Source organism: Microtus pennsylvanicus, chromosome 4 (genome assembly GCF_037038515.1).
Source record: "Microtus pennsylvanicus isolate mMicPen1 chromosome 4, mMicPen1.hap1, whole genome shotgun sequence".
Taxonomy (NCBI): Eukaryota; Metazoa; Chordata; class Mammalia; order Rodentia; family Cricetidae; genus Microtus; species Microtus pennsylvanicus.
In genome coordinates this window covers 24,519,664-24,537,660 of record NC_134582.1, presented here as the reverse complement: position 1 = coordinate 24,537,660, position 17,997 = coordinate 24,519,664, and the positions used below count along the sequence as shown (strand labels likewise).

Genomic DNA, 17,997 nt, shown 5'->3' with positions numbered 1-17,997 from the left:
TGGAGTTCATGGTTGAGTGACAGTAAGCCCCATGACATTTTCTTGGAGTGTCAATTTGATTCAAAGACTATTTTAAGACAAATATTTATATGTTAAACAGACAGACTATTTGGAATAGAATACAAAATGTGTATGCACTGGTGATGAAAAATAGGGGCTGTCAGTGATATATTCCACCTGGATGGTGGTTCTGGGCTGTGCCGCGAGGCCTCGCTTTTGCCAACAACCTCCTCCGCTTTCAGGGATCCGGGGAACAATTTGTCTCGGATTTTAATTTACTTCTTTCCCTTTATACAGAGGGAGGGAAGGCCCACGTGGGTTATGGTGTTAGCAGTTCTTCCTGTTGCTGTGGCGAGTGGTCTGTCAAAAGCAATTTAAGGAAGGGTTTATATTGGCTCATAGTTTGAGGGCACCGACCATTGTGGTAGGCAGCCATGGCCGTGGGAGCATAAGGCAGCTGGAGATGCTGGATTTGCAGTCGGGAAACAGAGGTAGATACCCATGCTTGGCTCACCTTTTCCTCTCGGTCATCCAGTCATGGAAAGATGCCACCCGCATTCAGGGTGAACCTGCCCTCTTCAGGCGACCCTTTGTGGAAATGTCTTCAGGGACACACTCAAGGGTGTGCTTCTGTGGTAATTCTAAATCCTGTCTGTTCATTTGACGATCAAGATTAGCCATCATGGTTACTAGCTGACGATTTGGAGACCTTGTTCCCTGCCCCAGCGTTTCCTCCTCGTGCACAAAAGGCCCAGTGACACAGTGTTTTGAAAAGCTTGTCCCTGTAAGAGCAGAGCAAAACCTTAAATCCAGCCTCCAGCCACCAGCCCCGCTGGCACAGAGGGAGCTCCCAGAGTGGGATGCTGTTTTCTGGAGTTAGCCTGTAAAGACTTCTTACCAAGTGAGAATAGTAGTCAGTCTGGTGAACTCTGACCCAGGGTTACAGTTAATTGGAAATGCTGTTTGTCAGAACGATATCCCTGGAGGGAAGTAGGGACAGGAACTGTTCAGAGCTTTAGTAGAGCCCCTGATCTATGAGCCATACCAGACTCTACTAGGCTTTACCCCATGCCCTTGCCTCTGCGTGCAACCCATCCTCTCTCCAGGTTAAAGAGCATCTGCCAGAAGCTGGGTAGATACTAGGAAGTACTAGTTAGGAATGCAGGCCCCAACACACATCAGTGTGTTGCGTGAGCTTAAGAGAGTTTCTTTGTTTTTGTTTCATTTTGTTTCTTGAGATAGGGTTTCTCTGTGTAGCCTTGACTGTCCTGGAACTCGCTCTGTAGACCAAGCTGGCCTCAAACTCACAGAGATTCACTTGCCTCTGCCTCCTGAGTACTGGGATTAAAGGTGTGTGCTACCACCACCTGACCAAGAGATTTTCTTAATATCTCTGGGGCCTCAGTTTTCTTGTCTGTAGAGGAATATTATAGAACATCTGGGTGAGGAGACTAGCCAACATCTAGAAAGCGGCTTGCAAAGCAGTCGGGGTTGCTGGAGTCCCGGGAAGGGCCCCTGTCAGAGTGCCCTTCAGGTCTACAGGCACCAGCCTCCAGTCCGGTCTTTTGCCCCAGAGAACAAAGCTAGAGCTGGTAGCTTTGACTTTTAGAAAGCTTGGTGTCCTGGTGCCTGAAGGCATAGCCAAGACAGGCCCACCTAGCACCGAATGTATAGAGGTGCAATGTTCAGTTTGTCTCCAGACCTGATAATGTACCATCTGAGAGTGCGTGTCACACCAAGACATGTTCAGACAGCTTCGGGAGCTTGGAGGACAGATGCCAACTTGCGGTGGATCTGGAAACCACATTCCTGAGAAGAGAAACCTGGCCAGGGAAGGACAGAGACTAGGGAACGGGTGTTTACTTGGGGGCAGAGTTCCTACACATAGGAGTTTTCAGAGGCCGACTTCAGCCTGGAAGTCTGAACCCAAACCCATGAGGTACACATAGTCATCAGACTGGTGGCTACTGCAGCCTCTAACTCCAGCAGGATTGTGTCCCATGACTCAAACTTCCAGAAAGCTCACAGCCCATTGGGAGCCTCAAGGCATTGCTTGGCCAAGCTTCTGTTCCCTAGTGTGCAGATGAAGGTTGGCAGCCGTCTCTCAGTGAGTGCCAGGCCTTGCTCTCTGAATGCTTGGGTACAGACACTATCACTTAAGTGATGCATTGATCTTGGGTGCTCGGAGCACAGGTGCTCCCAGGTAGGGTTGCATGTGATGACTCTTTCTACCGAGCCTCAGAATAACCCTAAAATGTGGGTACTACGATATCTCCATTATTCTTATGGAGAAACTGATCCAAGGTTGCAGCTATGAGGCAATAGAACCGCAGTCCAAGCCTAGAGAGTTTGACCCCAAAGCCCATCTTTCACAACCTGTCAGGAGCATGTGGGTTTGTTTTGCACCCTCCCCTCTGATCCCGTGGTGGTGGTGGGGTGCAGTCCCTGCTGGCAAAGCCCGCTTGTCCCATGACCCGTCTTTGCTTTTACAAAGGATGGAATGGCTGACCAGGAGCCCAGGTTCTGAAACCCCTATACACAGGTATATAGGTAACCTGGGCAATTCTAGAGACAGGGCAGACTCTGGTTTGGAGCCATCTGCTCATTTATTCATTCATTCACTCTACATATGTGTGCTGGGCACAACTTCTGCCCTGGTGGCTCCCTAAAAAGAGGAGAACAACCCTCATGACAGATGACACTCAGGATCTGTTAGATGTTCCCAGCTCGGGAGATTCTAACCAAAGTCAGGGCAAGCTGGCTGAGGGCAACGTGGCGGCTGTATTGCTGGAACACTGTTTCCTCTGCCAAGAACACACTGCATGCCAAAGGCTACGCCGGGTGTAGATGTGGGGAGAGTTCAGTTGTGGCGTGGGTATGAAGCTCTGAAACTCCGCAGGCTAAGTCCCTGATGACGACAGTGTCCACTCACCCATGTGCTTAGTCCGTGCGGTAGCCCGTAGGGTCATGCTAGCTTCAGATTTCAAGGAAGCCCGAGCCCCACCTCCTTTAGCTGGCACCGAATGTAGAGCTAGGTAGTGAGTGCCAAGCAGCCGTGTGGGGTTAGTGTTATGAGAACGTGGGGTGTGTGATCATGTGGGCTGAAGTCCTCGGGTCCTGTAGAAAAGGTTCTGGGCTGTCAGCCAGACTGTACCCTATGTTCCACGTCCTTGGGCAAGTTGTTGACCCTCACTGGGCCTCGGTTTCCTCGGTAGCCCAGAAAGGAGTTTGGATTTCTGGCCTGCAGTAGTTCCCAAGCCTGGATGCCCTAAGAGTCTATCTCCCCTGGGTCTGAGATGAGCGCCTGAGGCAGCCTAGGCAGCTGACAAGAAAAAGGGCGAGTCAGAGATTCACCCAGACTTGGTTCTGAGGCTGGGAGGTGCTGAGAGCTGCTGGGCCCACTTTTTGGACAGTGTGACTTCCGTCCTACCATGGAGTGGTCAGGTTTGGGGGAGAACAGCATCTGAAGGGAGGAGGGAAAGAGGGCCTGCCCTAGACTAAGGCAGTGTCTGTTCAGCTCCACTGGGAACCAGGACACTGCCGATTCCTTGTTTATTGAGGGTCAGTCATCTCCTTGTGGCCTACCTGCCAGGGGTCTGGGAGGAACAGGGAAGTCAAGCTGAAGTGTGGGCTGCAGGCAAAGGCTATGCTTACCATGGACACTTGCTATGGGCAGGGCTTGGGGACACTGCTTCATGCTCACCTCATCGTCCCACCCTCAGACCAGCTCTGGGAGGAGGACACTTTTGTCTCCATCTGACAAGCCAGTCAGTCTTGTGGTCCTCAGCCGCCACAGACCGTAAGGCTCCGAGGTGGTTTTAGGATGAAGATCTGTCTGGAATTGAGACCTGAGTTCTTGGCGCTGCCGTCTAACTCTGAGTGAATCTTATTCCATGGGTGGGAATGCTGAGGGCCAGGCCATTGCCCGTCTAACAAGGGGGCTGGCATTTAACACTCCACCAGAAAAGTAGCTTCTTGGTGTTCTGCATCAGACGGGGGAAAGCGGTTGATTCTAGAAGCTTCTAGGCAACTCTGCCTGAATCTTATAGTCACTCAAATTGAGCAAAAACTACCCAGACAGTAAGAGATGTGTTACCTCCAAGACTTTCCTTTGTGTTCCCATGTTTGCCTGTGGGGGAGCCCTGGTTTGTAACAATTGACAAGCAACATGTAACACTGTTTGAATTCACACAGCAAATCAAGATGGCTATTTTGTAGTCAAAACCTAGCTTCAAACAAGACCTGAACAAGTCTGAACGTCCCCCACTGTGGTGTTTGGAGGTCAAGGTTGCCAGCTGAGGCAATGCCTCTGTCTTTTGTAGCTCAGGGAACTACATTTCCCCCACACCCGGCTTTGAGCCTCAATCTCTTGTGGGAAATGGAGCTAACCACCTCTCTCTCCCAGGGACAGCAAAAGGATGGGTGAGCTCGCCTGTGCACAGTGTCAGGTCGCTACAGAGCCCACTTGGCACGTGTTGGGGACTCGGAAGCTGGTGCTCGGTCCTTCATGACTATCACTGTTGTTATTTGTGTGCCCCCTCTACCTTACAGTGCGCAAGCAGGAAATTATAAAAGTGACAGAACAGCTGATTGAAGCCATAAGCAATGGAGATTTTGAGTCCTACACGTGAGTCAGCCAGGCTCTTTCTGCATGTTCTGCCTGGATCGGGTTCAGGGGTGCTAACCCTGGGTAACTGAGCCTACTCACTCTCTGCATGTGCTGTGAATGAGAATGCAGTTCCCCTCAGCCGGGTGCTCACGACACTACACGTTCCTCTTCCTGCCAGCCTGATCCAGGGAGGCGCTCCAGTAAAACTGCTTTGTTCCCTGCACCCAAAAAAAGAAGGGTGATCTGTGCCTTAGTATGGGAAGGAGGGAATGGAGGCAGGCCCTTCTCCAGCCTGCCCAGTGGGTCTGAGTCCTTTTCCTGGATCTCCAGAGGTCTTCAGCTGAGCAGGAACAGGCAGGGACCCAAAGGGTGTGCACCATTCGTGAGCAAGAGTGAGCAAAGTGAACCTTAAACCCTTTGGGGAAAAAGGCACAGTCTTAAACTGAACATTCTCTGTTCACACACCCGCTCGAGCCCTTAGCCGGGTGACTGTGTGCATAAACTGGGATTCAGCACCCCCTAGTGGTCATTACACATTTGCTGCTCTCTCTGCCTGGCCCAGAGAAATTGGACGTTCTGGGAGTCTAGGCGTTGGCATTTTGACCAGGGCTGATGGGACCTGGACCTGGCAATCCAATACCTGCTTTTTGGTGTGCGAAAACAGCAAGACAGAGTGACCCTTGCCTGTGGGGTTGTGTTAATGTGAGCATGGCTGGTGTGATCTCAGGCCACCTGAAGTTGCATTCTAACCGTGGGAACTGAATTCAGTCACTGGAAAGTCACTGGCTCTCTCTGGAGGGGCAAGGTACTCGAGAGGCATCTGTGAAAGCCCAGGGGCCTCACATACTATACGTAGGCTTGCACACGCACCTGTATGTGCACAAGCTATAGGTCTATGCTCAAAGAATGTGCACAGGAGTGTGTGCCAGAGTGTAGCAGGAAGCTACAGCAAGGCATGGAAGCAGACTCTGTCGCCAGTCTTTCTGGGTAGCCCTAAAGAAGTTAAGTCAGGGCACACCAGGTTGGTGACTCTGAAAAACCACAGCCAGGGAATAAAGAGCTAGTGAGGTGACCTTTCTGGGGGGTCCCTCTAGAATGTTACAGGCGATGATGGCATTTTCATCCTGCTCAAGACTCTGAAACTTACCATGGCCTTGGAGCCTCCCTGACACGCTCCTGAACTAGCCCCTTCATCTCCCTGAGCCTCAGTTTCTACATTTTTTTAAAAAAGATTTATTTATTTATTATGTACACAGTGTTCGGCCTCCATGTATGCCCGCATGCCAGAAGAGGGCACCAGATCTCATTACAGATGGTTGTGAGCCACCATGTGGTTGCTGGGAATTGAACTCAGGACCTCTGGAAGAACAGTCGGTGCTCTTAACCTCTGAGCCATCTCTCCAGCCCCCCAGTTTCTACATTTGTATGATGCACTTAGAGCAGAGAGCCTTTAAGTCCTTGACAGATGCAGAGAGCCCAGACGACCAAGTTCTGCAGCAGGGGTAGACTTGAGGGAACCTCAAAGGCTTTGTTCATCACAGGCAAGGCCTGGCCTGATGTCCTCTTCTGAGATTTCCAGTTCTCCTGTGGACAGGAAGCTTAGCTTGAGTGGGGGCATTTCCTGTCCCTGGTTTCTTTGCTATGGTCATAGGGGTCTATGTTGTACTTGAAAAGACCCTCCAGGTATGTAAATGACTCCCCTGCCTAGCAGTCACTCAGGAAGACTGACACCTGGAAGGGCCAATCAGCTGAAAACACACAGCTTCCTTATGCTGAGGGCCACCCCTGCCACATCCTCTGCTTCCTCTTTGACATCACTTTCTTAAAAATTTATTATTTTATGTATACGGGCATTTTGCCTGCATGAATGTCTATGTACCTGGTACCTATAGAGGCCAGAAGAAGGCCTGAAGTTTCAGATGGTTGTGAGCCACCATGGAACCCAGGCCCTCTGGAAGAACAAGCAATGCCCTTAACTGCTGAGCCATCTCTCCAGCCTCATGGGCATCTCCTTCATTAAGGCTCCTTTACCCCATTTACAGCCGAGGAAACAGTCAGGGTGTTCCAGACATAGGGTAATTTTGTCCAAATTGTTAAAATGCATGTCCTCCATATACACACCTGTCTTGGGGAGCTGAGGTCACTTTATGCAAAGGGAAAGGCACCTCACTCCTACAACTCAAGAGAAAAGCCCCTTTGGGTCACTGCCGGGACTGGGGTACAGTGTGAAGAATAAGGAGCAGGCTGTACAGCATGACCACCTCACACCCTGGCACTCTTGCTGGGGACCTTCTCACCAGGAAGTGGCAGAACCAGAACCTGAACTTGGGCTCCCTGGATGTAGCCAGCACCCTCCAGTTCTGCCCACACTCCACATTGTGTGAACTCCTCCTTTGCTGAGCCCTCAAGGAAGGTGTGGCCATTCCCATTCAGCTGCTGCCATCCAGGGGGGTGATGAGAAGTGGTCTTCTCAGGCCCCTCTTTCCTCTGGTTTCCTTTCCCCAGGAAAATGTGTGATCCCGGAATGACAGCCTTTGAACCTGAGGCCCTGGGGAACCTGGTCGAGGGCCTGGACTTTCATCGATTCTATTTTGAAAACCGTGAGCAATCCCTTCTCTCTGGGGTGCCTGTTGTCTGCTCTCCTTCCATGTCCTGCTGACGGCACAGCAGGGTGACGGGCAGGGCCTCAGGGGCGGCTCAGGAGCCAGTGAAGAGGAAGAGTCCCTGTGGACAGGGGTTGGTACTTTCTTGGTTCCCTCCCCATTGATTGCCCACTGAGCTGGACTGCCAGCTGTCCTTCCTGTGGCTGAGGATGGGGTGAGGCCGGGGTGGGTCCCCAAAGACAAAGGACATATACGATAAGCCTCCCTAGCCCCCTCCTGCCTTCTAGCCTGGGAGAGTTCGTGGCAGGTCTTTGTTCTTTCTGATAAGCAGGGAACCTTCACTAACTCACACCGCTAGCTACAGTCATCTGGAGGCTTGGGGCCACCCCAGCTGTCCAGCGGGTGACACAGCAGCTCCTGGGGTGTGACAAATATGACCTCATAGGTAGGGAGGACCAGGGATTTCACACTGCTGTGCCCTGCCTGTGTGTCCAGGTCTCTGTCCTGCGTGTCTGTCCTTCCTGGGCCTCTCCTCTGCAGGAGAGGTCTCAGAAGCTTGCAACGAGGGTGGGCAGGGTGCCGAGCCTGGGCCTGAGCCAATGAGCTTCCCGCTTGTTTGTGTCTTACCCAGGCCGGGGTCAGACAGGGACCAAGCCAAGGTTAGGATACGGAGGATGGATCTCAGGGATAGTATAGTGATCTTAGCCCCAAATGACAGGTACAAACCACACACAGACTTTCTGGTATTTCTAGGCACCTGGAATTGCATTGACTCGAACGGCAAGAAAGCCCTTCCTGACTAATTCTCATGAATTCTCAGGCACAGGAGGACTCAGCTCACACCTCTCTCACAGTTCCCAGTTCCCTCTTTTTTTCAAAGGGCAGCAAGGGTTCAGATGCCTTGCGGGCAAGAATGTGGGGCAGGAATGGTCTAACTACATTCTCCTCACCAGACTTTCTGCTCCCTGCATGCTCAGTGTGGCTAATCATCCACTAATGAAGGTGCTGGTGCTGGGAAGTCTTATTTACAATATTCACATTAGGGCTGGAGAGATGGCTCAGGGGCTAGGAGTGTGTCCCGATTCTTGCAGAGGACCTGGGTTCAGGTCTCAGCACCCATTGCCCTTTCATAACTGCCTGGAGTTCTAGCTCCAGAAGATCCAGTGCCCTCTTCTGGCTTCTGCAGGCCATTGTGCTCCTTGTATATAACTCACCCCCCTCCCCCGCCCCTCCCTGCCCCCATCAAGCGCACAGACACATTAAAAATAAAATCTTAAAAATAAATACAGTAAACATATCATGAAGCTAACCAGGAAAATCATTTTATGAAATAAGAACAGATGGTGCTCACATATGGTTTAACAAACTCAGTGCAGGTGGTTCTGCGGCCACTCAAGGTGAAGCCCAATTCTGTCATTCGGAAAGGCATTTCCACTGCGGCCAAGAGAGGGGAAGCCACTCGCCCCAAAGAGTGCACAAAGCCAGCTGCAGATTTAGCTCTGTCTCAACCTGGCGCCTTTCTTTTGCTGATAGGGTCCATTCTGTCAGCAAAGCAGCAGGCCTCCCCACCTCCAAGTTTGCACCCCTCTGTTTGTATTTTAGCGAGTACTGAGGTTCCAAGTATTCCCTCCTTTAAAAAAAACAAAGGAAGAAGCTAAATTTCCTTAAAGAATCAGACAGGACCCTCCACGCTGAATGATGGAGACTGAATTCTAGTAAGAGAAGCTGGATCTTGGGCTCTCTCATCCTGTGCACAGGTCCTTACATTTAAGGATTGCCTTGGCTGTCATTATACCTCTGTCCTCTGGGGGCGCTGTTTCCCAGCTGCGGTCCGCTAGTCTTCCCAGAGCTGGGCAGAGACTGAGCTAAGGTTCAACTGCGCAGGTGCAGGTGTGGGGACCACCACTAAGGAGTCCAAATGCAGAAAGAAGTCCATGTTTCTGGTCTGCTCATGCGGCAGATGCTACCTCAGCACTGACTCCTAGACCCTATGCTTAACCCTTTGGTTACCTCTAAGGAGGACTCACAGGGGTGTGACTCAGTACAGCCTCTCACCCCTGCAGAGCTTTCTCCCACTGCCTGCCCTTCCCTGCCCAGCACCTGGCCCTATCTACCACCTTGTCGAGAAAAAGGGTAACCTGGAAAACACTAACCTGGTCAAGTAACACCGTGTCACGTTAGAGTCCCTGGGATCTCAGCCACAATCAACAGCGGCAAAGCTTGTCCCCCACCACTACCAATGCTAAGCTGTTTGTCCCTTCTGGAATGGACCTGGATTGTCCTAATCCAGGCACTGTGAGCTTGATTTCTTCATCCCCCCCCCCCAGGAATTAACAACTTTGACCAAGTCAGATAATGGTTTTGGATTCATTTTCCATACATATTAATGGACACATTGCTTCCAGCCTCATATATGATATTCACATACACTCAGGGAAGTCTCATGCACTTTGGAAAAGAGAAACTTGGTGATCCTTAGCCTCTAAGGTGGTGGTTCTCAGCCTTCCTAATGCTGCAACCCTTTAATACAGTTCCCCGTGTTGTGGTGACCCTCGGCCAAAAAATTACTTTTGTTGCTACTTCATAACTATAATTTTGCTACTTGTTATAAATCATCATGTAAATATCTGTGTTTTCTGATGGTCTTAGGCGACCCCTGTGAAAGGGTCAGCTGACTCAAAGGGGTCATGACCCACAGGTTTGAGAACCACTGTGCTAAGGTTTACATTTTCTGTGTCTGAGAGCTTGTGAATCTGTTATTCTTCTTCTCTGAGACTTGCTTATTGAAGGCTTGAGCACGCAATGATTATAGCACTAAAGGGAGGGACCATCAGGTGCTCTTTTTTTTTTTTTTGGTTTTTCGAGACAGGGTTTCTCTGTGGTTTTGGAGCCTGTCCTGGAACTAGCTCCTGTAGACCAGGCTGGTCTCGAACTCACAGAGATCCGCCTGCCTCTGCCTCCCGAGTGCTGGGATTAAAGGCGTGTGCCACCACCGCCTGGCCCATCAGGTGCTCTTTTCAGACTAAAAAAAAGCCATTTTACATGTTTCAGGGGATATCAGTTTACACATTTTGTTGGGTAATGCAATTAGAGTAAGGGATTGAGAGGAAATTATGGTGTTACAGGGTCTCACACGGGGGCGTCTTGGGTAGCATTGGAGACTTCACATTTGAGGCTAGCTGTTGACACGGTTGTGACCACTATTTGCGCTCCACTAGGGGAGGATACAAGGGTTCTTGTCAGAGTGAGAACCTGAAGGCTTCTGTCTGTCCCTGGGCCACTGTCTTTCTGTGCTTCTGTTTCATATCTTGATAAACAACTTGAGAGTTTCTAAAACACTCTGGTGATGTTGAAACTGGAGGTGAGAACCGTTCCTAGGCACTCCGGTTAGTTGTCATGACAATGAGATCTTCCTGTATCCCCCTAGCCCCCTGAAATTGAAGGTCGGAAGATTCTACAGTTCCTTTCCCCCTGTTTCTATAATTCAGTAAGATCACAATAGAGTTGATAAGCAGGGTGGGGCATGTCTAGATTACAGACATTTCATACGGTTTACAGACAGTGTTACATTTGAATAATAGAACAGCGGTGAAAAGTGAAGACTTTCCATATGAAAATCCAGACAGATTTCCAGACTCCCTTGAGCAATAAGGTGTGACGCACATGGTACCCAGAGGAGATATATATATATATATATATATATATATATATATATATATATGCAGGGTGCCCTCAAGATGGGACAAGGTGTTCTATCCACCACCGTCCCCCTTACTCTCTCCTGTCTCCCTGACCCAGAGATAGAAGCTCAGTTGCTATCCATCATCTTATACCCAGCTCAGCCTCTACCATTTAAGTGCTAGCCTGGTCCCAGTATGAATCTGTGTTGAAGGAAAAAAAAAGCAAACCTTATCTGGCTCAGTAAATTGTCTGGGATTCATGCTTTCGTATGTACAAGATGCTAATTCTAAAATCCCACTTCTCCCATGTTTGAGCAATTTGGCAAGTCTGAAGTTCATTGTACCCTATCTGGGAGGTGGTATCCTGTTTCCTAGGTTACGTGGCAGTTCTGCCTTGACTCTCAGGTAGCTGATCCCTGTCCTAGAGATTCCCCTACTGTGCACGAGTCAGGCAAAGGTGTCTCCCTGGAAAGGGAAGTAGGAAGCTGAGAGCAGGATGAGGCAGGATGAAGAATGAGGCAGGAACCCCTGAGTTGCATCGCCTCAGCCCCTCCCGTCCCTGCCTCCAGTGTGGTCCCGGAACAGCAAACCTGTGCACACCACCATCCTGAACCCCCACATCCACCTGATGGGCGACGAGTCAGCGTGCATCGCCTACATCCGCATCACGCAGTACCTGGATGCGGGTGGCATCCCCCGCACAGCCCAGTCAGAGGAGACCCGTGTCTGGCACCGCAGGGATGGCAAATGGCAGATTGTCCACTTCCACAGATCGGGGGCACCCTCCGTCCTGCCCCAGTAAGAATCCTTTCTTACTAAACCTCTAAGGGGATATTAAGGGTGTTGACCTGGAGTGGGGTGGGGGTGGGGGCAGTGGAGCATGCCCATGGGAGCAGGCTGCTGCCTTCTACCTCTGAATATCTACAAAGAGGGTGACAAGACTCCAGCAAGGAGATTCTGGGTCTACAGATGCTGAGGGAAGGTGAGTGGAAACCCTAGAAGGGAGAGGTGACCGTGTCTAAGGTGGTGGACTTACTGTGTCTTACAGTTGAAGGACCGGGCCGGGGTCCCTGCGTTGTCGCACCGCAGAGATCCACTCTTTGTCCGTGGAATGTGGCTGCTGGCTCTCTCTTGGATTTTGTTGGAATTCTCCCTGTCCCAGTGCCCCCCTGCCATTGTCACCTCTGTACTGGCATCACGAAAAAACGCCATCGCAACATCAAAGCAAATGGCCCGCTCTTCCCAGCTCTCACCCGCACCCTCTTCCTGCCAGTGGAGACCTTCTTCAGGCTTCGGTACCCCCCCAGGAACCCCCACTCCCCAACTACTGTTGTTGGCCTGGCCTAGCTTTGACTGTAGGTGAGGAGGCCCCAGCTGTGTGTTTACCAGGAAGCCAGGAAGAGGAGGACAAGTGTGACATGCGTCCCCCTCTTCGATCTCTCCTCTTCTGGGGTCCCCAGGGAAGCAGAGATGAGCCCCCTCAATCTCCAAGCCAACTGTTTCTGGGGGAGAGTAAGAGAGGAGCCACTGCCAGGAGCTCCTGCCTTCACCTGCCGCTCTCATCTGCTTCCCTCCTATGCTGGCCCTGTGCTCATCAGACCGTCCACTATGGGGAAGGGGGTGGGCTCTACCCTTCAGGCACCCCACTCGCTGCCTCAGTCCTTCTGCAAAGTTTGCCTCCAGTGTTAACCTGCCCAATCTGCCCTCCAACGTCCATGGAGAATTCCAGCCTCTTCCGTCTGAGAGGAGATCGGATGGTGTTTCAGGGGCAAAGCAAACAACACTTAGGTATCATCTTCTACTTGGACGCATGCCTTTTTACAGCCAAACTTCTGTGTATTTCGTAACTGGATTTTGCGTTAACGGATATGTATGTGTAACTAGACCTCAAGAAGAGTTGGATCGGGTCGGGAAGTGGGAAGAGGGGTGAGGGGAATTTTTCACTCCGTTCCAGGGTTTTTTTTTTTGGGGGGGGGAGTCCTTTCTGAGGTGGCCTCACCCCCCAGGGAGCACAGCTGCCTTCCATTCTGGTCCCCACAGTCAGCTGACGGGATTTCTTCCAGGGCCAGCATGACTAATATACAATGAGTAAGTCAGGGCCAGGGAGGCCACCAGGATGAGAAGCTCCAGATTTGACATCTCTGTGACTGGAGCCCTCACTACTGGACTTCCCAAGACTTCTTTCCCTATATCTTTGTGCCACCTCCCCATCCCACCCCCCACTACCTCCTGAGCACGTATCCTCATTGCTTCTCTTAACTTGGACAAAACAGAGCACCAGAAACTTATTTTCCTAAGTCATGCTGAACTTGGGCTGTCCAGCGCTGTAGTGCGCTTGCCTGCCTGCCCTCCCCTACCGTACCCTCCCTCCTCTTCTCTCTCCCTCCTTCCTCTTTCTCTTCCTCTCTCTCCCTCTTCTTGGCTCTGATCTGGAATGCTGTGTCTCATCCACGGGGATCGCCTGTCTGCACTGTTTTCTTTGCATGACTTTATATGCAGTAAGTATGTTGAAAAAAAACAAAAAAGAAGAAAACACTCAGCAAAAATCAAACGACATGTTTTGGACAAAATAATAATACTAATACCATTCGAGGTTGTATTCTCAGTGTCCAACTTGGGATTACGTTGCTGCCTCTCTGTGCTTTTGGTCTCTGTGTGGCTGTGTTTTGCCAGCATGAGACACTGTGCCCTCTGGAGGATCCTAGGGGAGGAAGAGTCATGTGCCCAGGGGTTTGGAGACGACACTGATTCTCTCGGCTTCTCTGAGCGTTGGTTGGAGCAAAAATGGAAGGGATGTTTAATCCAGAACTTTCTGGTGTTCCCCCTTCCCCCATGTAATGAGCTATGTGCTGGGCTCTTCCCTCAAGTCCTGCTGCCCAGGGACAAGTACAGGGCAGGAGAGTGGCTCTATTGTGGAAGCCACCCCATGGTAGTCCTCTTCCCTTGGTAGAGACACTACCGCCTAGGCCCAAGGATGGGCCCTGGCCCTGCCCCAGAACCAGGCTTCCTTATAAGGCCCAGTGAACCCATTGTTCCTAGCTATCCTCAGGCAAAGGTAAAGGAGGGTGTGGCCTTTACCAGGGGATGCTGTAATTACCAATCAAGATCAAATCCCTTATTCAAGCCTCAGTTTCTCCATCAGTGTTCCTACCCAGAATGATGGAGGGTCAAACAAGACAGTGACGTGTCTATGCCACCCCACTTATGAGAACCTGTTGGGTTTGTCGCTGGCCTTCTTATGTGCCAAGCCTGGCCAGTCCCTATCCTTTTCCCTGCCTGACCCTCATTTTCCTCTTTGGTGCCTGTCTGTTGCTTGCCAACAATGGACTGCAGGGAAAAGAAGTGTTTGGGGACTTTGGTGTCTTTGATTCCAGGCTCTGATTAGACCTGCTTTGGGTGAGTCCTTGCCCCTCGTGGGGCCTCGGTTTCCCCAACCAGAAGACGCCTATGCCCTGCCTTCTGTTGGCTAACATGCCCCATGCCCACTGTGCCTCTCCACGTGTGGAAGAAATGGAGGCAGATCCCTACCCCAGTCTGAGATGGCCCGCTCTGCGGAGGCCGCTCCTGTGGGTGGGCAGCCAACAAGTATAGACCTTGGGACACTACAGTGGCCCCAAGGTGGCAGGAGAACTGGCAGAAAAAAACTGCCCAGAGCCCACTCTCACCAGACAAGCTCCATGCTCCTCCCAAATACCCTCTAGATGAAAAAAGAAAGGAAGGAAGGAAGGAAAGAAGGAAGGAAGGAAAGAAGAAAGGAAGGAAGGAAGGAAGGAAAGAAGAAAGGAAGGAAGGAAGAAAGGAAGGAAGGAAGGAAAGAAGAAAGGAAGGAAGGAAGAAAGAAAGGAAGGAAGGAAAGAAGAAAGGAAGGAAGGAAAGAAGAAAGGAAGGAAGGAAGGAAGGAAGGAAGGAAGGAAGGAAGGCCAAATCAAAACTCAGCCTCTCATCAGGTTTATAGGAAAAGCATCTCCAGCCTTATGCGCCATAGCTCAAATCCTGCCCCATGGCTTCCTGGCCCCCTTCAAAGGGCTCGGGGGAGTATGTTTGCTAGGCTCCCATGCTGGTTTCTTTGTTACTATCTGTTTAGGGTTTTGTTTCGATTCTCTCTCTCTCTTTCTTTTTTTAATATGTGGCTGTGAACTTGAATGACCACTGCTCAAACTTTCTGCTACTGGGGGTGAGGGTGGGGGTGGGGGGAGGGGAGAAGAGGTGTCTGTTTTATTCTTGGTGTTTTCAGTGCAATAAATAGCTACAAATTTATTTGGCTCCATGTCTTCTTGAATTGGTCAAGGCACAGAACTCTAGGGGATGTTTTTGTTCCAATTCTCCCGTGTTGCCCTGGTCGGTCTTCAAGTAGGTCAGAATAACTCGGTTCATATGCTCAATGCTGAGCCAATCGGTATGCGATTGTCTGGACCACATGTTTGCACCCTTAGGACCAAGGATGGATTCTGCTCCCTTTCAGGCACTTTGGGGTACCCTTTACAAGAATTAGGGGTGAGTATGGATTGTCACAGCAGTCAAGAATTCAAGTCTCTCTGGGGGGCCTTCAAGTCAAGGTTCATCTTCTGTTAGGGCCTCAGCGTCCCTTGGACGATGAGAAGGGTTGTCTAGAAGAGGCCCGCCCTACCCGTTCTTTTCCTTCTGCATGACCTTGAAGACAATCCCTAAGCTTCGGAGTCGCCAGTGAGCCTTGCGATGATGAGCTAAGGGGAGGAAAGGTCTCCAGACTACACACGTAATCTAGCGAGACTGCTGTCTAGGAGGAGCCTTGTGCCTGCCGCACAGCAGGGTGCCAGTGAGAGGCCCCATGGACTCCAGGGAAATTCTATGTGTTCACACCACTCACCTTCAGCCCAGCAGGGCTGGTGTGACAAGGTGGCGGTGTCTGTGCGCTGTCGTCATTCCCCCCTCCTCTGCTCACAGCAGACACCAGCAAACTCATCTAGTTTGCTTGAGACCGTCCCAGATGTTGACACGAGCTTCTTAGTCCTATAACTAGGACAATTGACCTGGCCTGGTGATGCATAACTTTAATCCCAGCACTATGGAGGCAGAGGCAGGGGGAATCTCTGAGTTTGAGGCCAGCTGGTCTGTGGAGTGAGTTCCAGTACTCTCAGAGCTACACAGAGAAACCCTGTCTCGAAAAACTCAAACCAAACCAAACAAGCAAGGACAGTCTCAGGAAAGCCAGATGAATCAGTCATCCTAAGCTACAACCCCAAAGGCCTGGATTTCACAGGGCCAAGGGGATTGTTTAATGGTGTCCTCTTAAACTGTGGTCCTTGTGCTGGTACCCCAAAGTCCCTGTATCAACTGCTTTCCAGGTCTGTCCGTATGAATGGTACATGGGGGAGCCAAAGGGAGTGTCTAAGAGAAATGTGCCCCTTGCACACAGCTGAGGATCTTCACAGTGAGATTACAGATCAAGGCTCAGAAGAACGTGGGAGAGCACACAAATTCTCTTTAAGCTGTGCATCCACAGCTTCGGGCACCGTGCAGAGGGCACCCACAGCTTCGGGCACCGTGCAGAGGGCCTGAGAGCTTGCTTAGGCTGCAATTGCATATTCTCACCAGCAGGTGGCAGAACATGAGTGGGTTACAGGCTTGTGTCCCGGCGGTGTGTATATAGTCTGGGCAGGTCCTGCTGATCTCAAGGGAGCATTTGAACTCTCTAAGTGTCAGCTCACATTAGAACTGTGTTTTTTTTTTTTTTTTACCTCATACGAGCCTGCAACGCTACAGTTTTCAGGGTGTTTTCACACCACTTTCCCTAGTTACAACAGTTTTGGGGAGCAAGGAAGACAGCAAGACTCAGCTGCTTGGGAACCCTGAGCCCAAGCGCACCCAACTTTTAGGTCCTCTAGGGATCCCTGTTCCTCTGTTCTGTGCCTTTCCAACTCTGGACATCAGCAAATAGTGAGTGGGGATCTGAGAAGCTCCCCAACTTTTGACACCTGATCCCCTTTTAGCCTCATCTTTACTGTCCACTCCTGTGGTTTCTACCTTCTTGGTTAGGACCCAGCCTCCTACAATGCCCTCTCCCTACCCCATCAACAGACCTAAACAAGTGTCCATAAATCCATGTGCTCCTCAAAGGCAGGAGGGCAGCAAGTACCCACTCGGGACGCATGCAGGAGGCATTTCCCCTCTTGCCTGAAGCCGACCCCGGCAAGCACGTCGCTGGGATTAAAGACGCACAGACACGACACAAGCAGACGTGTTATCCCGCCAATCTGCAACAGCAATGGCCATCCCTTATTAGGTGCTGACCAAGTCCACACATCTCCCGTCTTTTTCACTTGGATGCTCTCAGTCATCAGCCCAGCCCCATGGCGGGCCACACGTGAATAGGGCAACTGTGCAGCTGAAGGGTAAGAGAAGCTGCCCAATGAGGCTGGGGTATTGGTGGGGGTGAGTCGGATCCCGAGCCACACCAAACGCTGACTTTTCTGGGCTGTGCTGGGGCCAAGTTGGGGTCTCAAGAAGACTTGAAAATGAGCTATTTCCTGTCTTCCAGAATCCCTGACACTGTGTCGGGCCACAAGAGGCAAGTCTCAGGACAGGCTGGGGGGGGGGGGGAGAGCGGATCTGGGGCTGGGGGAAAGAGGAGAGGCTGACAGGAGACTCTGCGGGGACACTCACAGGAGGGACGGGAGAGAACTAGAGACAAGGCACCAGTCGACAGCCTGGAAGTGTGTGCGTGTGGGAAGCAGGCTTAGGAGGAAGTTGTGGGGAACCAGAAGTATGAGCGGGCCAAGGGAGGCCTGAACCGACTGCAACATGGTTGTGCCGTTTCATGACGTAGGTGGGCCTCCAGCAGTGGAAACGGGCTCCCCGGGCCTGGGATGTAAATCCTTCAGAAAACGCCCCCTACCTAGTGGGTTCTGGGGGTGTTTACTCAGGAAGAGGCAGAACAAATACAAACTCAGAGGGAAATGGCCTCTCTCCTTGTCCTTCCTCCATTCCCCCACCTGGACTACCAAGGCCCCAGAGGCCACTTCCTTGAGGGAAGTCTAACCCAGACACTTCACTTCTCAGACCTAGACGGAAGGAGCTGGAAGTGTTAGCTTCCTAACACTCAGAAGAAGGATAAAGACTGTCCTCT

The 17,997-nt window shown here is 51.1% G+C and overlaps 1 protein-coding gene across 4 annotated transcripts in view; it reads left to right on the top strand.

Moving 5' to 3' along the window:
• The window catches only part of Camk2a (calcium/calmodulin dependent protein kinase II alpha), a 62,543-nt gene extending 49,105 nt beyond the window's left edge, over positions 1-13,438 (top strand). For all 4 annotated transcript variants that reach the window (XM_075968550.1, XM_075968549.1, XM_075968548.1 and 1 more), the window contains 4 exons: positions 4,552-4,627; positions 7,115-7,209; positions 11,462-11,690; positions 11,941-13,438. In XM_075968550.1, coding sequence (XP_075824665.1) covers positions 4,552-4,627; positions 7,115-7,209; positions 11,462-11,690; positions 11,941-11,944 — 404 coding nt within the window. In that variant the 3' untranslated portion in view covers positions 11,945-13,438. The remainder of the gene's footprint in view (positions 1-4,551; positions 4,628-7,114; positions 7,210-11,461; positions 11,691-11,940) is intronic.
• The last annotated feature ends 4,559 nt before the right edge of the window (positions 13,439-17,997 follow it).